At 41.1% G+C, this 22,183-nt stretch overlaps 1 protein-coding gene across 2 annotated transcripts in view; it reads right to left on the bottom strand.

Annotated features, from left to right (window-relative positions):
* The window catches only part of GALNT7 (polypeptide N-acetylgalactosaminyltransferase 7), a 139,984-nt gene that overhangs the window by 50,877 nt on the left and 66,924 nt on the right, over window positions 1-22,183 (bottom strand). For both annotated transcript variants that reach the window (XM_004766105.3, XM_004766104.3), the window contains exon 2: window positions 16,007-16,467. In XM_004766105.3, the coding sequence (XP_004766162.1) occupies window positions 16,007-16,467 (461 nt within the window). The remainder of the gene's footprint in view (window positions 1-16,006; window positions 16,468-22,183) is intronic.

The following is a 22,183-nucleotide window of genomic DNA, read 5'->3' as shown; positions in this document are numbered from 1 at the left end:
CCTGCCTCTGCTGGGATACAGCACAGCTAAGTTAACAGATACTGGATCTATTGTTACTTTCCAAGAAGAGCTGTCAAGCCTGGCACTGGCCCAAAAGCTGCCAGGCTCCTCAGCTCTTCCAGGAAGAGAAGGCAGGGCCAGAACAGAAAGCGCTCTGCTAAGCTAGAGTGGTAACAGCTGCACACCAGCTGCTCGCTGGCTGGGTCTGTTCAGCTTTCAGATCTAGAGAAACATTGTGGAAAACCCAGGGGAGGGTGGAGAAACATAGAAAAAAGTAATTTTCAGATGGAAGAGCCCTTGGAAGATGTCTGGAGGTTTCCACACTGAATTAAGGAGTCCGGGGTTTCAAGGAGGTGCACAGATCCAAAGCACAAAGTCAATAAGGAAGGCATTTGAAGAAAGGATTCTGGGGATGGTGTGGCCAAACAAGTTAAACACAATTAAAATTCCTTCTTTTTATGGATGCCGAAATTGAGACTCAGAGAGGGCTATGAGGAGTATTTTCCCCAAGAAGTCATACTCTGAAGATAGAGACATGAGAATCAACACAGTGTGAACACAATGTAGGTCATAATGGATACTGATGGGAAATAAAAGACAAACCGACAGTCTTGTAGAGTTGGCTTTTTCTGATTTTACTGTGTATCTGTTTTGTTTTACAATCATTAGGATTGAAATAATAAGTGCCTTCTGACGACTCAGGTATTATACAGATCTTTTTCTTTTGAAAATGAAAGGGTGGGCTGGACCGAAAAAAAATCAAAGCATCCCAAGTTGCTATATTTTCCTTATTAAAAATCTGGTTCCAAGATCAATTTTAGCTTTAGAACTTAATTACTTTGCTATATAAACAATATATATGATAAAATACCAATACAAGAACATGGGCGGGGGTGGGGGGGCGGCATCTAGTGATTTGCCAAAGAGCAAAAGAGCATTGCAGGGACGCCTGGGTGGCTTAGTTGGTTAAGCAGCTGCCTTTGGCTCAGGTCATGATTCCAGCGTCTTGGGATCGAGTCCCACATCGGGCTCCTTGCTTGGTGGGGAAGCCTGCTTCTCCCTCTGCCTGCCGCTCTGTCTGCCTGGGCTCATTCTTTCGCTCTCTTGCTCTCTCTCACAATTAAAATCTTTAAAAAAAAAAAAAAGAAAGAAAGAAAGAAAGAAAGAAAGAGTTTTGCAGATGTCCCAAATGAGTTAACAGTTTGAAAGCTAACTTAGGTTATCTGTATAATGTCTTATCAATTTGTCATGTTAATACTACTGGTCTCATTTTATGATGTACCTGCATGATATATTTGATATTCTAGTACTATTTCTAAACTTCAGAAAATAGCTTTTGGGCACTCTGCTGTGAATTCCTAAAATATCAAAAATGATCAATACAAAAACATTAGTATAAAAAAGTACCTGGCCAATAAATTATTGAACTTTGAATCCTTGGGTTTGAATCCCTTTTTACTACCGCAAGACCCTTTCTGGATAATTTAAATTATTAGGATAAGAATAAACTACTCCAAATTTGGAGGCTGGTTGCGTCACACCATTTAAAAACATGTCTTTCCCAGGAATATTAAAACTGGACTATTTTTTTTTTAATTGTTTTACCCATCAGTCCTATTAATTAGTCTATGATAGGATCTCATACTATCAGGTCATCTACCCTTCTGCAGATGTTCCGGCACTTTTCATAATCTAAAGTTTATCAGTTAATTAAAATAGGGTCCAATTAAATTTTGGACCAGGATGGCATCTTAATGATCTAAATCATCACTAACCATGGAATCTAGTGAAATTACCAATGAATCAGGTATAAGAATTCTAACTTAACTTTATAATATTATAATTTGTTGGTGACCAAACTGGAAGACTGCTTTTTTCTGAAGTCTATTTTCATTATTTATCTAATTTATTCTAAAATCTATAACAGTGGTGCCCCAAGTATGATCCACAGATCCCTGGGATCCCTAAGACCCTTTCAGGAGCTTGGTTAGATCAAAATTATTTTCATGGTATTAAGAGCTTAATATCTTTTTCACTGTGTTGATATTTACTCTGAGGGGGAAAAGCAGTGGTGGGTAAAACTGTTGGTGCCCTTGGACAAATCAAGGTAATAGCACCAAAAGGTCCTTGTGTTTGATGGTATGTGTCCCTCATCGTCACACTCACAGTAAAAACAATGCCATCTACACTAAATGTCCCTGAAGAAGCAACTAATTTTTTAAATTAAATCCTGCCCTTGAGTACATGACTTTTTAATACTGTATGAGACAAAATGGGAAGTATGCAAAGAGGGCTTCTGCTCCATTATGATGGTTGTCTCAAGGAAAAGCGCTGTATAACTGAATTCCCCGTTGAACTTGACAATTTTTTCCTAGAACGAAAGTTTTGGTTATTTGGCATTTTCTCAAGTGTGGATGAAGGGAGCATATGTCACTTTTAAGGAAAACAGCTGACATCATTTGTTTCTGATGATAAAACCTGAGCTTTCAAGCAAAACTTAGAATTCTGGAATTAGGACAGCTTCCCAGGAGTTAAAACCCTTTCTGATGAGATCTGATGATGACATATGTAATGAAACTGTCAATATTTGGAAGCTCTGCGTTACTTGGGGTATGAACAGGTGATGTTGCATCATTCACCGGGAAAAGACTAAAGTGCAAGCCAGACAAACAACAGAGTATTCAAGGCTCATTGGTATAGCTGCAGATTCTACATTACAACTACCTTTCAAAAACTACTATGGCTATGTTTTGGCACAGTATCAAGGAAGAATATTGACAATTATCTGAAAGGGCTATTAGAAATACTCTCTTTTCCAATTACATATCTGTATGAGGCCAGATTTTCTTCATATATTTCAACCAAAACAACATATGTGCATAGACTGAATGGAGAAATAGATATTGGAATCTAGATACCTTCTGTAAGCCAGACATTAAAGAAACTGGTAAAAATGCAAAATAATTTTACTCTTACCAAACATTTTTTTTTCATTTTGGAAAATTTACTTTTGATAAAAATGTGTTAACATGTAATGGGTTTATTATTATTAACTGAATAATTTAAAACTTTTTTAGTTTCAATATGGTAAATTTTGATAGATATATCCCATATAAACCAAAGTCTAGTAATTTGGGGCTCTTAATAATTTCTAAGCGTTGAAGGGAGGCCTGAGACCAAAAGGTAAAGAACTGCTGGTCCAGAGAATCTGAACAGGCCAAGGCACCAGATATTTTATTACAGGTTTTACCTTTACATAATACATTCTGATACTTGCTGATACATAACTAAAATATCACTGCCTTACAATGGTACTAATGAGCATAAAATTGTCTTTGCAGGTTAATAACACAAGCACTGTCAATATTTATTTCTTAGAATAATTTCCCTCCCCAACAAGTATTAGTAGTTGTCCAGATTTAAAAAGGTGGGGGTGGAATAGAAATAGGAGATAATTCGAGAGATGAATGATTTGAATAACTTAGGATCAAGTTCAGACAAAATGCACTCACTTTTGAAAATGTCATCAGTGGCCAGCACGGACTGAAAGGTGAAATTAAATAAAAGGCAGGATTGGTCCCTTTTTTTTTTTTTCCCCCCAACTGTGGAATAAAGTGTGGCTCTGTGCTTTGTACTCCCAGTATTTGTTACATGGAAAAAAAGCAGAAGAGATATCCATGGATCTGTGAATGATTACTGTAACGTCACTGATACTCTGCCTCAAGGTAGCCTAAGACCCGTGATGACATCTTCACCTCTAATAACTAACTTCATTCTACCACAGATCAGGCCTTCCTATTTATTTGACTCATTCGGTCAATATGTGCTTATTCTTTCCCAAAATGAAATCTCATCTCTGTTCTTTCCACTGTATTACCACCGCCACCGCCCGCACTCTACCCACCAAAACATTCCCTTGACTTCTTAGAACAGTGGTTCTTAATCAGGGGAGATTTTGCCCCACCTGGAACACGTGGCAAACTCTGGAGAGATCTGTGGTTGCCGTCACAACAACCAGGGCCAGGGTACGTGTGCCCCTGGCATCTAGCAGGTAGACTGCAGAGATTCTGAGAAACACCCTACCATGCACAGGACAGCCCCCATGACAAAGAATGTGACAGTGCTGAGACTGAGAAACCCTCTCTTAGGGGCAGAAAAAAAACTCTGCAATTATGAGATAAAAAGTCTTTGCCTGGGGCATCTGGGGGGCTCAGTCCGGGTTTAGTGTCTCTCTCTTCGGCTCAGGTCATAATCCCAGAGTCCTGGGATCAAACCCCTCATTGGGCTCCCTGCTGGGCAGGGAGCTTACCTCTCCCTCTCCTTCCCACTGGTATTCTCTCTCCCTATCTCTGTCTCTCTTTCTCAAATAAATAAAATCTTTAAAAAAAAGTCTTTGCCTTTTACCTTTTCCTAACTTTCTGTGTTTTTCTTTTTAAGAAAGTTAGCACACTGTAGTGTCCCGTAACATAAACCCCTTGGCCATTAGTTCAGCATCACTGACAAGGCAACGTGCTCTAGAAGCCAGATTTTGAATCCCAGGGCCACCATCTTACAGTTATGTGACCTTCAAATTACCTACCTCTCTGAGCCCCAGGTACATCCCCAAAAAACACAGTGCAAAAAATATGTAGTTTCAATATGGTTGTAAAGATTGGAGACAGTTCAGTCAAAAAGTCCCTGGCACACGGCCAGACGTACAACAGGTGCTCAATAAAATGGACAATGACGTTATTGATCCTGTCACTTACAGAGGACCCTCTGTCTTCATGACCTGCTGTATGGGAGAAATACGGAAGCAAAGCGCCATCACAGTGACAGAGTTAATTCTGCCGAAGTGGTAAACATAGCTTATACTGCATTTAATGTGACTGAGAAGGGGCACCTGGGCAGCTGAGGCAGTTAAGCATCTGCCTTCGGCTCAGGTCATGATCCCAGGGTCCTGGGATGGAGCCTCGTGTCAGGCTCCCTGCTCAGCTGGAAGCCTGCTCCTACCTGCCACTCTGCCTGTTTGTGTTTGCTGTCAAAATCTTTTTTAAAAAAATAGTGACTGAGAAATATTTTCCCCAAAACCATATAAAAAAGTATAAATAAATGCCCTAGGGCTGGAACCTGCCTTTCTGTGTCTTTCCAGGTCTGTGGCACATGTCCCCTAACAGACCCTTAACTCCAACCCGTACTGCACCTAGCCCTAATGTCCGGCGTCTGACGACTGTGGAGGCAGAGCTGAGCACATAGGACAGAAGCCAGAGAAGGTTACGAAGCAGTCAGACCCAATCTAGGCTGTTTCATGTCTGCCTCCAAGACAGGCTCTTCTTTGCTTGCTTTTATTTTTCTAAAAGACTATTTACTTATTTATTTGGGAAAGAAAGCAAGAGAAAGAGACAGAACAAGTGGAGAGGAGACGCAGAGGCAGAGGGAGAAGCAAGCTTTCTGGCTTCCTGCAGAGCAGGGAGCCCAATGCCCCAGGACCCCGGGATCATGACCTGAGCCAAAGGCAGATGCTCAGCTGACCGAGCTGCCCCGGCGTCCCCTCTTTGGTCTTAAGTAAGACTGACTACTTGATGCTATATTCCCAGGAAGTGGTGCATCCCACGTGTATCAATAAAAACTTTTAGGAGTTTGTCTTCCTCCATTGCTCCCTCCCTATTCTCCTTGTGAGAAGAAGGAGCGCGATCTTCCTAGGGAGGGACCCAAGCCAGCAGGCCTGGAGCGAGCCTCTTGTGGCTCTGGGGGGAGCTCCTGCCTCACAAAAGATGAAACACAGCGTTCTGCTGGTCTGCTCTTCACTCACGTCTGCTTTTGCTGAAGACTTTCCAACTCCCTCCTTTAAAGTGACAGTAGTGCATCTCCAGGGTCTAAGAATACACAGTGTAGATTCTCTAATCGTTCCCCAGAGCCCTTTATCCCGCTTTTTGATTTGCTCACCGGAACCTGCTATTTTGGAGAAGGAGCAGAGATCTTCCTTTTGATTGAAATGGCATAGCTCATTCTAAAATAAGTTACTAGGTTATTAAAAATGTGATTTTCCTCCTACACATTGACTACATTTTAGAAAGTGGTAGCTCACCGCAGGGATGTCGTGAAGAGGAGAGCAAAAACTACAGGCCGTTTCCTAGATGTTACTGAACTGACACTGTGTTTTAACATAATTTTAACACATGCAATTCGCTTAACCTTTTCACTTTTTTAGCATGCTCCCCTTCCATGTTGCAAGAGTGATAATTCTATTTGCAACATACCAAGCGCATTTTTTAACATACTCAGCTTAAAGTGGGCCAAGATAAGTAATTTACAAGTGCACTCAAGAAGTTGTACAGCAAATTATTCATCTCACTACTTCTACAATACATGCTTATGAAAAAGAGTTGGTACGAATGATCCTGCTTTACAGTCCCCCCCAACCGCTCCCCCGGCCCTCCGCCACCAAGGACTTGTCTCTGCCATGGGTGGGCTGTCACAATTGGCCCACAGACTGAGGAGTGGATGTCAGCCTGAAACTCACCCAATCAAGAAGAAGGAAGGCTTTGACCCGGTACAACCACTTTTAAAAGACTGCTATCTCTCCCACAGCCTACTTTTTGCTTTTCTCCCAAACTAGTCCTTTCTACCAGCTATCCCAGAGGTAACCGCACGTGTCTCTGTGGAAGGGGTGAGGCTGTCACCTCCGGCTTTTACAGCCCAACATGACAGTAGCGAGACCTGGCTCTCAACTGGCCAAAGTTTCTCCCTAGTGTGTGGCTCAACACGAGCACTCCCTTACAGATCACAACCTCCCAGAGTGGTTGCAGGGGCTTCTGGAATAAATAAGGGGCAGAGTTCTCCCTTTCCTTAAAGGTTCGTTCATGCTTGGCTTAACAGTTAACCAGTTCCACGTAGAGAATTCATCTTAAATGTGGAAAACACCCTATATTATGACTTTGCAGTCACACTATGATGAACCTATGTCCGCAAGTTTGGCTTTGACTACCCCTGAGGTACAATACAAACACTTCTGCTACAAGGTCATAGAGAGATGGATAGATAATATCCAGGTAAAACTCTGTTTTGCAAAATCATGTATTTCAAAAAAGAAAGAGAAGCAAATAGGACCTAAAACAGAGATAGGACCAGACCACTCCAAGGGTAGGAAACGTTGGGATGAGAGCCCAGAGAGTAAAATCTTAGCTAAAATCCACACTGACATTCATGGACCATCTTTCAGCCTTTAAACCCCAGGGGCTTGTGTTTTCCTTCCTGTAGGTCCTGGGGGACATTTGGTTCTAATATAGAGCAGCTTCGCCAAAATTAAAAGTCTGATCCAGAGACACCCTTCTTCCCCAGTCCATTTCCTCTCAGCGTCTCTGGATCCACTGGAAGCTTCCCAAGACAGCTTAACACAGTAGCGAGTGTAGCTGGTGCCTCTAGCATCTCTCTTATTCACCACACACACACACAAGCCCATACGCACTAAGGGAATTAACAGGCTGTACCTAATAGCCTGGCTGCCTCTACTCATCTGAGCTGTTCAACTGCCACAGAGGGTCGTGAAACCCTCCCAGGGGAGAGACAGGTGTTCGGCACCCATACCGCACTATGGCCTGCCTGGGTCTGCATCTGGAACTCTCCCCGCGGGGGTGGGGGGGTGGGAGGGGGAAGAATCTGATAATCTTATAGCAGAGGACAAGGAGACTAAACTCGGTGAAATGATCATTATTTCCAAAACTCAGAGTCTCTAGTAGGAGTGGGCACAAAAAACATCCCTTAACCTCCATGGCAGTGCTCCTCGTGGGTGGGAAACTTAGCCTAAAGCGGGGGGGGGGGGAAGAAGAGTCAAGATTTTCAGGGCACCTGGGTGGCTCAGGTCATGATCCCAGGGTACTGGGTTGGAGCCCCGCTAGGGCTCTCTGCTCAGTGGGGAGCCTGCTTCCTCCTCTCTCTCTGCCTGCCTCTCTGCCTACTTGTGATCTGTCAAATAAATAAATAAAAATCTTAAAAAAAAAAAAAGTCAAGATTTTCTTTTGCTGAAATTGTCTGTCTCTGGGGTAGAATGTTATGGGTTATCCAGTGGTGCCTCTCTACGTATTTCTCTTATTCTAAATTCTAAAATTGGGAGTGAAGGGTTTGAAAAAACAAAAATGAATCACCTGATTTACTGTTTTTCGTCAGGCATTTCTTACTCACACTTCTGTAATGCCAGTGGTGAGGAAGCAGGGGAAATGGAGCAAAGTCCCTTTCAACAGAGCAACTTGGATAGTGACTAGAGAATGGGAAGGACTTTATCAACCAAATGAAGTCTTGGCAGGAGAAGAAAGTTTTTGCCAAGGGAAGGGAGCCATCCCAGAATAAGATTAAGGGGAGAGTGGCACTCAAGATTGCTACTCTGCTCGTGGTGGCTTAGAGCGAATTCCCTCTATCTCGTTTTTGTAGGCTCACTTTATGAACATGGGACCCTCCTCAACTGCTGTGGAAACTGGGATGACCTAACTTACCCCCAATCTGTAAAAATTCCACTTTGGCTAAATAACATCTCCAGTTGTCAGCCAGGACCTTAAATAAAAATCAGCTGTGCACCGCACTGAGAAAACACCAATGTGCGAAGTGTGCACCTGTGTGTGTGCTCGTGTGTGTGCCTGTGTGTGTGTGCTCATGCTCGTGTGTGTGCACGTGTGTGTGTGTGTGTGGGTTTAGAGGAAAAGGAAAAAGAGAAACCAAGTGTTAGAATGCTATTTTTAGTCTGGAAAACGTCTGAACTCACAAAGAGTGGCTTCTAAGAGTAAAAGTTTTCAAGCCCATTAGAAAGTAATACCTTTGAAGACAAAAAAGAAGCAATATGTCCATCATGGGTCATCTGAAACCAATTTCAATGTGTTTCCTGCAGATCAGACCTAGGGTTCCCAAACTATAGTTTGAAAAATGAGACACATCTTGGGCCATTCATGAGAGAAAATGACCAGGTGTTGGTAGCTGTGAACGGTGCAGTTTGGATGGGGTCTGCCATATATTCTAACAGAAACTGGGACATAGTGTTGAAATCCATACGCACGTACATGATTCACATATGTATGTGTAGATCGGGTTTATACATTCTAATAATTTGTTTTAACTTCTGATGTCTGGCTCAGAGTTTTAGGTAGCTCTAACTGAAAACTATGGGTCATTGGTAGAAACTGAGATTTAAAAGGAACCCTATACCATTTCAACAAAATAAATGCTTTGAAAACGGTATGTTCTATAAATTATAGCACTATATTCCAAACAAATGTATTAAAGAAAGCCTTTAACACAAATAGAAAAAGAAAAAAAAAATCTCATGATCACAATTCACCTTCAATAAGAGCATAAACATGAATATTTTGGTATCAGGAAAGAAGAGAATTGTCTAGTATATAGGCATGAGTGTAAGTGAAAATTTCTTATAAAAAAAAAACAACAAAACCTTCAATTTCCCATAGATAAGCTTAAGGAAGTTATTAACAATTAATCATATTAACATTTGCATAGCTCTTAGAATTTTTGGAGCACTTTAACATCTATTATTTCACTTTGTAATGCAACGAAGATAGCTCTCTACAAAATAAAAATGCAATTGGTACGTAGGTAGGAGGAAAGGTTAAATATTAGAAGCAGATGAATTTGCTCAACCAGTCAAAATATTTAATTCATTTGTTTGAAACAAAATAGCTTGGATTATATACCGCTGATTGTCTATCTTCTTGGGCAGAAAAAGGGCAAGAATAATTTCCATGTATTTGCATCGGCAGTTAGTTCCCAGCAGGGGAAATAAAATCTGGAGCTTTAATTGAAGGAAATCTAACATATTCACAAACACACCATGCCACCTTTTCCCACACGTGGCCTCCCCATCCTGCTGGGCTCTGCAGGAATTCACCTACATCTGGGAGAAAAGTGGTTCAGGCCACTGACGTTTGGGCAGAGTAGCCTGCTCCACTCCAACCACGTTTCCCTGCTAAGGCGCCATTCTTCGTGCTGCTGCCTGTCCAAGAACTGGGTTTCTCTTTGATTCCTCCTTCCACTCCATCAAGCTGCCAAGGCCTACTGATTTCTGTTCTCTTACAGAGTCTTCTTTTTCTGATTCTATACCCTTCACTGAAGCTCCTGGTCTAGAGCTCCGAACCCTCCAACTGGTCTCCACCCCGTAATCCATTCTCAATAACTTTACCCATCTGATATTCCTAAGATTCTCTGTGTAACCTTTGGTGGGTCTTTCCTGACCACCAACCCATGACTTTGTGCGTGACCCTACAGTCTCCCAAATGTGAAGCTACTTATCCTACAAGTATCTCTATACCTATTTCCTGACCCAAGTATATATTACACCACTTGTTTTTTTTCCCTAGTCACTGGCTGTCTTGAAGTCTTCTAAACCTGGAACTCTTCCTGGGGAGACCCTACCCAACTTCCAGACTTCAGCCCTGGTGTTCCCCCTCCCTCCATCTTGTTCCAACTCCTGTCAAGTACCCCTCCCCGCTCTGAACCAAATCATTTGGCTCACCCCTTTCCTAGGACTCTTACATTATGGATTTCTTTTCCTTCCCCCAGAGGCAGATGGGGAGCTCTCTAAAGGTAGGGACTGTGTCTTGTCAACCAATGGGTTAGCACAATGCAGTGCTTATTGGAGATACTCAATAACTGTCGAACTGTCAAAAAAACCACTGTGTTTTTCATAGGATATTTGTGTGAAGGCAGGTGAAGTCATTCTTGGATCAAGTTTCTAAAAAAGAAGTAGGCCTCCAGTTCACTCAAAATACAGTTACTCACTCTCAACAAGCAATCAACAGCCAGTAAATTACTCAGCCAGTGCATGTAATTCAAAGCTGTAACATACATAAGTATGAGTCACGTTGGCAGCTGGGCAGTTCTGTCTTGCTTCTAAGGTAGAGAACAGTCATCTGAAAAGACGACGGAACAGCCACAAGAACAAACAAGTTCAGCACAGTGTCAGATGTCACAGCTGGACAAATAGCCCCAAAGACCGTTTCCAAGCTTGGCAGGTGGCTCATTTAAATGTCTGATGGAGGGGCGCCTAGGTGGCTCAGTTGGCTAAGTGGCTACCCTTGGCTCAGATCATGATCCTGGGGTTCTGGGATCAAGCCCCACAGCAGGCTGTGTGCTCAGCGGGGAGGCTGCTTCTCCCTCTTCCTGCTGCCCCCTGCTCGTGGTCTCTCTACCTCTCTATCTCTCTCTGAAATAAATGAACTCTTTAAAAAAAAAAAAAAAATGAATAAATGTCTGATGGATGCAAGAGAACAGGGCTGAGAAGGCCTATAGTCCAAAGCTGCAGAAAGTCAGCAACACCAAGTCAGTCTCTGGTGGGCTCTATGTAGCATACTCTCCATGTGGGATGAGCATGAGGGAGGTTGAATGTGTGATATGGATGCAGGTTTGTTTTCAATATATTTGCCAGAAAAGGAGAAAAGTGCTAATTTGCATATTGGATAATATGTAAAAAATTAGGGATGTTTTATTTATTGCTGGCCTTTTAATTTTACATTAAATTCTTAAGACGATCCACATCCTAATTTATGAATAACTCTACTTAGAATTTATTTTTCTACATTGAATTTTCAGTGTTCAAAGAGGAATGAAGCCTATCTCTTTCTCTCTTTTTTTAAGTATGAGAAAGAATCAAGTTTAAAAAGTAATCTGGATTTGGGGCACCTGGGTGGCTCAGTCAGTCAAGTGACTCTTGGTTTTGGCTCAGGTCATGATAGGACCGAGCCAATGATGGGCTCTGCACTCTGCACGGAGTCTACTGGAGATTCCCTCTATCTTCCTCCCTGCTCTGCTTGAGTACGCTCTCTCTCTAAAATAAATCAAATCTTGCCAGCGGGGGGTGATCTGGATTCAGTTTAGAAAAAATTGGGGGGACTACCTGGGTGGCGCAGCATCCAACTCTTGATTTTTGGCTCAGGTCATGGTCTCGGGGTTATGAGATCAAGATCTGCCTGGGCCCCGCACTGGGCTTGATACCTGGTTAAGAATCTCTCTCTCTCTCTTCTCCCCCGACAAGCTTGCTTGCATGCTCTCTCTCTCTCTCTCAAAAACAAAAAAAAGCTTCTGGGGTTTATAATGTTTGAGTACTTTGAAGCATAAAAGAGAGAGTTTTCTCACCAGCATAGACGTTTAAAGAGGGGCTTAGGAGCATTTGCTAAGATAGTATTGGGTCCTTCTGTTTGACTGAGGACAATGTACTTAAAGGAATGATACATAGAAACATGCAATATCCAATTTCTAAGTACTTATGCAAGAGAAAAGAACACAGGAAGTGATCAGCCTATGTGTGGCATGGAAGAAGGAAGGAAGGGAGAGGAAAGATGGGGGGTGGAGGGATGCAAGGAGGAAGCCCGGACAGAAAGGACAAGGGAGAGACGAGGGAGGGAAGGAAGTTATATGAGAGCAAAGAGTACTCAGAGAGATTGGAGGTTTAGGTGGCAATCATCGGTATGTCTAAAAAACTTACCACAGAAGAGGGGAAGGCGTTGCCATCATGGAAGGTAACAAGTAGAAGCAAAATGATGAAGATAAGGGAGTGTGTGACATTTACATCTTCCAAAAAGCAACAGAGGGCCTCAAAGTTAAACAGAACTGAAAACATGAAAATTTTGACAAGAGGGTATATGACCTGAAGAAAGTGCCGCAATAATAATAATAATAATAATAATTATTATATCATATATATTATACTTATATACGTATATGTATAATATATGTATAATAGATAATATATTATACTTATAATAATATGATATAATAATTTATTATTACATCCTATAATATATTATACATATATTATATATTATAAGTATAATATATTGTATATGATATAATAATAATGATATATTTATAATAATGATGATAATAATATATAATAATAATAATTATTATTATTATTAAAATTCAAGAACACTTGAGTGCCACCAGGCCTGTGACAGAAGACTTTTAGCCTATCATATCATTTAATTCCAATGCCAACCCATGGAGATAAGTATTGTTAGACTAATTTTAAGGATTAGGTAACAGAGTATAAGTAACTGATCAAAGATCTCACATCTGGTAATGAAGTCAAGGTTTGAACCCTAGCAGATTCCATTCATTCACTCATTCTCTCAACAGATATTTACCAACTGCCTGTCAGCTATTGGAAGTAGCTGGTGAAGAAAGCAGGCAAACTCCTTGCTCCTGGGACTTTATCATGCAGTAAGAAAGATGGTCAATAAACAACTAAATAAACCAATACCTATATAAATTTGATAAATTATAAAATTGGATATGCACTATGAATGAAACGGCCGGAGAGCAGTATTAAAAATAAAGCAGGGTATTACCAAATTAGACAGCATGGTGAGAGAACTTCTACTAAGACCTAAAGAATGGGAAGGAGCCAGCCACAGTATTCATAGAGGAGGGAAGAGCACAGGCAAAGAGACCGGGAAGGCCAGCCCAGCTAGAGCACTCTGAGCCAGAGCACTGTAACAAGAGGAGGTTGTCAAGACAAGGAAGGGTTGCAGCTGCCACTTAGGAGTTTGGATTTTATTTAAGTGCACTGGGAAGGCAAAGAATCGTTGTAGATAAGCTAGAGTTGTGTGGTTCAGACACCATACTGGCTTCTGTGGGAAAAGGTAGGAGGCAGAAGCTGAAATGGAGAAACCGTGAAGGAGATTCTTGCAGGATTTCAAGAGAGATGATGGTGGCCTGGACTTGGGTGGTGGCAGTGGGAATGAAAGAACTCGTCTCCGAAGTAATTGGAGACGTGTTTTGGTGGCAGAAGCTAGAGGCCTGCAGACAGAATGGATGTGTGGGGTGAAGGAGAGGGAGACAGACAGGCGTGTACTTCTCTGTCTTGTAGGTCATTTCGCTTTTTAGCCTATTTCTTATGTTGGAAAAGTGAGCCAGATTTATATTGGTGTTATTAATGATCTTTTACAAATTGCCCAAGTGCTAAAAACCTCCATTTCTACAATAAGCTCACCCACAGACTATAACATGGCACGGAGGCACGTCACCTGGGCAAGACCTACCTTGAGGTAACGACGTATGGTGGAAAGATAGGGCTTTCACACCAAACCACCCTCGCTTGAACCACAACTCTGCCATTTTGCTGGGCAAACACACGGAAGTCAGAGCTCCAAGCTTCAGACTACCTATACAGGTAAAAACCCTCAAGGTTTGGTTGTAAGAATTTAAGTAAGAGAACCTGTAGTAAGTCCTGGCATGTAGTGGGAAGTCAATCCATGTTACTCTCCCCTTCCCTTCTCAGTGATGAGAATGCCATTGATAGGTTCTCAGAGAACCTTCTGTCACAGAGATAAACAGTATGTTTAAGTGCTGTATTTTAGATAACCAGGACACACTCCAGATAAGGGACTGCAGAGCCTCATATGGGTCTTAAAGGATACTCACGTGGCAGTTCTAGCTCCATAACCACCCCCCTCCGCCCCTGACTGGAGGGGTAAGGGACACCCGGTTATGTTCAGGTTTCAGAGAAACAACTATTTTCTAAAGTATAAATATGTCCCATACACCATTTGGTGTATGGGACATATTTATACTTTAGAAAATTATACTTAATGTTCTTCATTATTCATCTGAAATTCAAATCTAATCGAGTGTCCTCTGTTTTTATTTGCTAAATCTGGCAACCTTGTGACCAGGCAAGCCTCTACTTTGACTTAGAATCAATTGCTCCAGGATTCCTCCTTCACTGTCCCTTGAGATGCTCTAACTCCTCTCACCGTCATGGTTCTGTACTTCTATTCCTCTGCTTTCTTTGCATATTTCATTCACCCCCTCTCACTCTTACCAATTAATAGATGAATGTCCAAAGTCTTGAAATTTAAGAAACAAAACAGATGAACGTATGGGATGGGGAAAAGATAAAGAGAGAGGCAAACCATGTGAGACTCTCAACTATAAAGAACTGAGGGCCACTGGAGGGGAGGTGGGGGGGATGGGCTAGATGGGGGATGGGGATTAAGGAGGGCACTTGTGATGGGCACTGGGTGTTGTATGGAAGTGACGAATCCCTGAATTCTACTCCTGAAACGAATACTGCACTGTACGTTAACTATAATTTAAACAAAAATTTAAAAAGGAAAAAAGTCTATTGAGTAGCACTATATTAAGTAAAGAATCTTTCTTAACGGTCATAAGGAACACTGCAATGGGGTCTCTGTGTGTGAGCATAAATGTGTTAACCTTTTAGGACAAAGATTACATTAGCAATCCATCATCAGAACACATTTTGAGAGTTTTCTAGTCGTACAGAATTAAATTTGTACCATGTTAACAGAGGCTATTTAGATACTACAGAAGCAGAACAGGTTATTAAATAAACTGAAAGAGAAAAGCTTTGAGTTTAATCAGTAACCACTGTCTATCAAGTTAGGAGTTGGGGATCCTTTGATCCTTTATTTTAAATCAAACTACATGAAAATAATTTGGAAGTTTAGGCCATAGTTTTATCTGCTGAGGACTCCTTTTGCATTAGACCCAGAGTTCTGATTTCCAGGTGCAGGACTAAGAAAAAAACTTAAGGGAAACATCAACATCTAGGTAATTACAGGAGATAGCTAGAATAGCGTTACTATTTGTTATTATTCCAACAAGACAAGGGGCTTGATCCATAATGAAAATCAATGCATCGAGAAAGTTTTGTTATTAAAAGATTGTCATTTGTCCTAAACAAATTATTTACTGGTTGGTTTACACTCTGGCACAAATTCACGTTTTCACTGTGGACTGGTAACAAAAAATTCATACACTGGTGCCAGTCCAGGGACCACAAGTGAGGAGCACTGATGTAAAACTCCCAGAATTTTATAGGTCATACCTTTAATCTAACGGCATAAATGGAGCAATCTCCTCCTTCTGGCCATTTTGCAGACCGAAGAGCCTTTTATTTCCTTGGAATAAAGGCAAAGATATTTTCTCCAGTCTAACAATCTAACTAAATATCTATCAGAACAATAGCTGCCCCAATTTTAGAAAGAAGAGGATGTGTGCTTACTCTTCTTGTCGCAAGTCATTGACGCTGCGGTCCAGCGAGATCATGTCACTTGCCACCATGTTAAATCCAAACTCTTTAATGCTGGCTTGAACTGCATGTTTGAATTCTGGTCCCAAAACCAATGGCTTGGCGTTCTCTCCGGGGCCACCAACCACTCCATGAGGCTCAGGTTCTTTGGGTTCAAAGTTACCGAGGATCCCTGGACGTAGCACAGGATCTCGGTAGGTGAATGTCTGAGGCTTAAATGTGAGATACTGCCTCTGCATTATGTCTTTCTGCTTATCTCCTCCAGCATGGCGCTCTTGTTCATTTTTCGCCTTGTTTTTTCTTCTAATAGACTCTAAGTCCACTTCTACTCCTTCAACATGAGGCCATGGTACCACAGGTTTGAATCTGTCATCCCCAGGAGCTAATCCATTGCCTCCTCGGTTAGGCATGGGGTTATTGACATCTCTGTCTTCCTATACAAAAGGGAGGGGGATATACAATGAGTGCATGAAGGCAATCACAGCAGAGTTTATGACACGAATTTTCATGTTTAATAAAAGGCTGAAGCAACAATACAATGATTTAAAATTTAAACAGAAGCAGGCTATTCATCAGGACTTCCCATTAAAAAGACATCTTTTGGGCAAGGGGAGGACATCCCAAGAAATACACTCTTTCCACCTTACCATTCCAAAATAAATGAATGGATACATGCTCTTTAACCTCTTCCCTTCTAAAACTAACTCTCCCATCAAAGACCTCTTACTAAAGTACACTGTTATGGGTGAAAGCAATGGGGTTCGAGGAGCTTTGACAAAAACAGACATTTAATAGGTCATGTACAGTATGTGGTTTTCCCAGACGTCTGGTGTGTGATAAATATAAGTATTTGTCAGGAATGCAGCCATATGGTGGCAGTGGTATTAGATGTCACCCACCACGAGGCTGGCTTCATGCCTCTCACGGCAGAGGAAAAGGGGAAATGCACTCAACAGTCTGTATTTTCTACTCAGAGGTTAGCTGAATTCAGAACTTTTTTTTTTTTTAAAGCAAACAAAAAAAAAATGCTAAAGAATGACCAAGTCACTTCAGGCTTTTAAACCACACCAAATACCTAGTCTGCCCCATTCCAGAGGTAGCCTAAGTTAAAACAGATTTGGTGCATATGGATATTCTGGAAGGGCCATCTCCTGTGTCCGTGTGAACCTTCCTCACCACCTGCACAGATCTTTCGGTCAGAAATCCTGAGTGCTTTTGCTGCTGAGGTATTCTATGTGAAGTTTTTGCTAAATCAATACCATTCATTGCACAGGACAGTGTTTTCCAATATTAGCATCACCTCAGTGACTTTAAGAAATACTGATGTCTGTGTCCCACCCCTAGACTTTGTGATTTAATTGGTCTGGGCATTCCCATTTTTAAAAGCTCCCCCAAGCGATTTTAATATGCATCCAAGCTTGAGAACCTTTAGCTCAGAGGAAGAGCTGCTGGCTATAATTAGACAAGAGGATTATTGAATATGCACAGCTGGGGAAGAAGCAAGGTGAACTTCAAACTGCAAAATAGGCGAAAGGGTATGCCGCTCCCCTCCACACTGAGACTATCGGAGCCCTTCATAGATTCATAATAGAATTAGGGCTATCGGACCAAAATGTGGCTACAGTGTTAGAGCTATCTTGAAGAGGAAAGTTTAAAACTTGATTTTAAAGAGTACAGAAGTGCAGTGCTAGGTATGACACTGAGATGTAGGTTGCTCTCTGTTGGGAGTTTATTGAGAAAGATCTCTTTAGAAAGCCAGTTCATTAATTTATTTTTAGTATTAAAATCTTTATCTTTATTCACATATAATATATTATTTGGTTCAGGGGTACAGGTCTATAATTCACCAGTCTTATATAGTACAAAGCGCTCCCCACAACACATACCGTCCCCAGGGTCCATCACCCAGCCAGTTAATTTAAATGTGAATTTACTTGAAGTTTTGGTAAGGGCTAGCTAAGGATTGATTTGGGGGAGTTCAAAAAGGAATTTTAAAAATTTATTTGTTTAGGTAATATAAGCATATGATAGAATATTCCAAGGACCCAAAAGGGCATCTAATGAAAAGCACGTTTTCTGGCTTCCTCTCCTACAGAGGCCATCACAGGCAGCACTTTGGGAATCTTTCTAGAGATGTTATATGCACATATAAACACACGTGTGTAGGTAACAAAACAATTGTTTTTAGCATGGGACACAATTTTAATTAACTCGTTATTTAAAAAGGAAACCGGTAGGATGTTACAAGTGGTTCGAAGGTGAATCCAAAGAACAAATATCTAAACATCAATGATACTGCAGAGGGTTTATAAACAGATGCACGACTGGTAATGTTGGTCAATACCTACAAGGCAATAACCCACTGCACTCACTGTATACAATTTCAACGGACGAGCATCTTTCGCATTGTCTCAGTATTCTGCTGTTTCTAGCCACTGTCAAATAGCTCAAAGATAAGGAAAGAGCAAGATAACCTAGAAGCCAAGCCAGAGAGTATACCTAATAATGTTTTTGGTCCACTTTGAAGTTTTTCCATAATTTTTCTCCTATAACACAAAACCAAATTTAAAATGCAACACTCAGCCTGATTATATAAATGCGATACCTTTCTTCAGGCATGTGTGATAAGGGAGATAAGGCTTCTGGATCAGGCTTCTATCATCACACATCTCAGTAGCAAGGATTAGCTGGAGCCTAACCTGTGAGCCCTACTGCCTCGGAGGATGGAAAAAGTATACGGTGCTCCAACTTATCTCCCAGCTCTTTCTAAAAGAAAATTGTTGTGGCAGTGTTATAGGCAAATTAAAACAGAAAAATCTTAAAACTCTAAGATACTGGACCTAAGATATTGATGCTGAACCAAGTATAACACATAAAGAAGACCATCTCCCCCACTTCAATATTTCACATCAAGGCTCCAGTGAATGTGTAACTGGGGAGATTAAAAAAAGAAAAAGAAAAAGGGGGGGTAGGAAACATCAAACACAGAAAAGCAGAACGAATAGGTCATCAGATGTCAGCATCTGCAACCACAGCAACCACTCTACCCTTGTCTAAAATTCCGTAAAGGGCATGGTGTATACTGGAAGAGAATGGAATATGGCGGTACATGAAAGACCCACACTGTGAAATACACACTATGGTTTAGATTGGCCTATACAAATGCAAAACTTGCAAATTTAAATATTTTTCAAATTCACCTGCCTCAATAAGAGAATATTTAATGGGTTTAAACTTCATGCTTATCTTCCTCCAAATTAGATCTTTTCTTGACTTAAGGGTTCTTTGTCTGATCTTCCGCTGCTGGTGTTCCTCATAGTTCTCTTAGACATCCACCTATCAGTCCAGCTTCATTCTGGGTTATTTCCTTTTTTTCGAAGCATTATGACCAGACTTACATCAACCAATCCTACATCCCTCTCCTTAGCCCATCACACTCCTCTAATCCTTACTGTTGGCTTCTTCCCAAATTTCTGCTTATATCAATCTTTATCAATCGATCTTACATCTACATAGATATTAATCTAGTCCCATGTTAGACTTCTACTTATATCAGCCTAGTACCCAAACTTAAGATACCCCAAACTGAACTTCTATTTACCTCACATCACAAACCTGTTTTGATTATGGTCTTTCTCGGCTTTGGGGACAGGAACCACCATCTACACCACTGATCAAATCCAACACCTGCATTTCTTCCTCAACTTCTTGTTCTCTTTGATCTTGCCTACTGATGTCCAATCAATCCCTGATACCTGTCAATTCTATTGACTTTGTAGTGCCTGAATTTGACCACTTCCACCACTGCCCCACAGTTCAGACCACCCTCACCCCTTAACAGGATTACTACAATAGTGATAATAGTAATGATTGTAAATATTATGTTCTAAGTGCTTTGTATATATCGATTTATTTATGTATTTTGCCAAGAGTTAGGGTCTGTGATTACCGTTCCTGTTTTATCAGTAGAAAATCTGACAGAAAGTTATCAACATCAGAATCAGTACATGGTAGGGCCAAAATTTGCATATCGGCATACTGGCTCAAGAGTGCATGCTCTTGGGGCACCCGGATGGCTCAGTGGATTAAGTGTCTGCCTTTGGCTCAGGTCATGATCCCAGGGTCCTGGGATCAGCCCCACATTGGGCTCCCTGCTCATCGAGGATCCTGCTTTCCCCTCTTTCTCTCTGCCTGCCTCTCTGCCTACTTGTGATCTCTGTCAGTTAAATAAATAAATACAATCCTTAAAAAAAAAAAGAAGAGTCCATGCTTTTACTGGGTGTTATACACAACTAATGAATCATTGAACACTACATCAAAAAGTAATGATGTACTATATGTTGGCTAATTGAACATTTATTAAAAAGAGTCCATGCTCTTAACCACTACACTGAGTGCTTCTCCTTCTAATGCATGCATGTACTCTTGCTTTCATTGTTTTTTCTACATAGCAACCATAGTGACTTTTCTTTTTTTTTTTTTTTTTTTTTTTTTTTTTTTTCCCCAGGGGTACAGGTCTGTGTATCGCCAGGTTTACACATTTCACAGCACTCATCATAGCATATGTCCATCAATGTCCATCTCCCCACCACCCTCTCCTGTCCCCCCGCTCCCCCAGCAACCCTCAGTCTGTTTTTTGAGATTGAGTCTTTTCATAGTGACTTTTCTAAAATTCAAATATGAACACGTCACATTCCCTGCTTACAACATTCCACCGCTGGTCCACTTCCCTCAGGAGCGTTTATATTCTTTTTTTAAAGATTTTATTTATTTATTTGACAGACAGAGATCATAAGCAGGCAGAGAGAGGAGGAAGCAGGCTCCCTGCTGAGCAGAGAGCCCAATGCGGGGCTCGATCCCAGGATCCTGAGATCATGACCTGAGCCGAAGGCAGAGGCTTAACCCACCGAGCCACCCAGGCGCCCCCATTTATATTCTTTAACAAGGAGAGTTTATACTCTTTTCACCATATCCCTAGAAAAAGCGTTGGTTAGCTTTATCTGTAAAGGTCAAGGGTAAATATTTTAGGCCCTGCACACCACAGGATCTCCATTGCAATCATTCAAGTCTGCCATTATAGTGCAAAAGCAGCCACCAATAATATGTAAATGAATGGGTAAGGTTGTGTTCCAATAAAACTCTTCACAAAGACAGACAACAGGATGGATCTGTGACTACCACCCCTCCCAACCCCTGCACTAGACTGTCAGTTCTGTGAAAAAGTAGGTGCCATGTCTATCATATGAACCACTGCATTCCCCATGTTTATCCTGGTGCTAATTCCTCCATAAATATTTACTGAATAAATGGATGACCCCTAAAATTTCTGCTTTGGTTATGAGAGAAGAAAAGGAAAAGAGAGAATGGAGAATATAGACTGGGAATGGGAAGAGGGGCTTGGATCAGATAGTACATTGGGCAATACTTGACAAAACTGTCAAGAGAACAGGATATAACTTAATACTCTCTCCACAGTAGTGTACTCTTAATAATGCTATACTAGTCACCAGAAAAACTGAATTTGCTCACTTCTCAAAGCCTGTATGGCATTAAATCTGAAAGCAAAACCAAATATGAGAACTGTCTAACCTCAAGTCAATTAAAATTAATCATGTCAAATCTTAATGTTACGAGATTCAAAGAATGGCTACAAAGCCGTAGAATACTCAACTCCCCTGAGAAGGAAAACTACACACTCCATCCTGAGAGTGAATGAGAATCAGGAGATGCCTTTGTGACTCACTGGTACTATAATATCTTCATAAGTACCAGCTGATTTACTCTGCAGTCAAGAGTCAATGAATCACTGTTGACTAGAAATGGAAAAGACAATTGGTAGATAACTGCTTAAGATCACCATGTTCATAAAGGTGGAAATATACTGGAAAGCAGAATCACTTACCAGCAGATGGAAATATGGTATGATCAGAAATCAGGTCAGACTATTCACTTTCTATCTTACAAAGCTCCCCTTTCACCCTTAGATTCTACTTAAGTATGGTATATTCCCAGATGATCATGCCTTGGTAGAAACGATAGGAATACAAAAGGATTTAGAAAAATAGTCTTTAGATAGAGGCTTGTCTATATTTGAAATTATAGGTGAACCTAGAAAACTTAAGCTCTTAATCATGAGCTCCTAGAGTCAAT

Source organism: Mustela putorius, unplaced genomic scaffold (assembly GCF_011764305.1).
Source record: "Mustela putorius furo isolate JIRA1106 unplaced genomic scaffold, ASM1176430v1.1 tig00000682_pilon_pilon_pilon, whole genome shotgun sequence".
Classification (NCBI taxonomy): Eukaryota; Metazoa; Chordata; class Mammalia; order Carnivora; family Mustelidae; genus Mustela; species Mustela putorius.
Note: the sequence above shows the minus strand (reverse complement) of the source record. Positions and strands in the feature narration are given on the sequence as shown.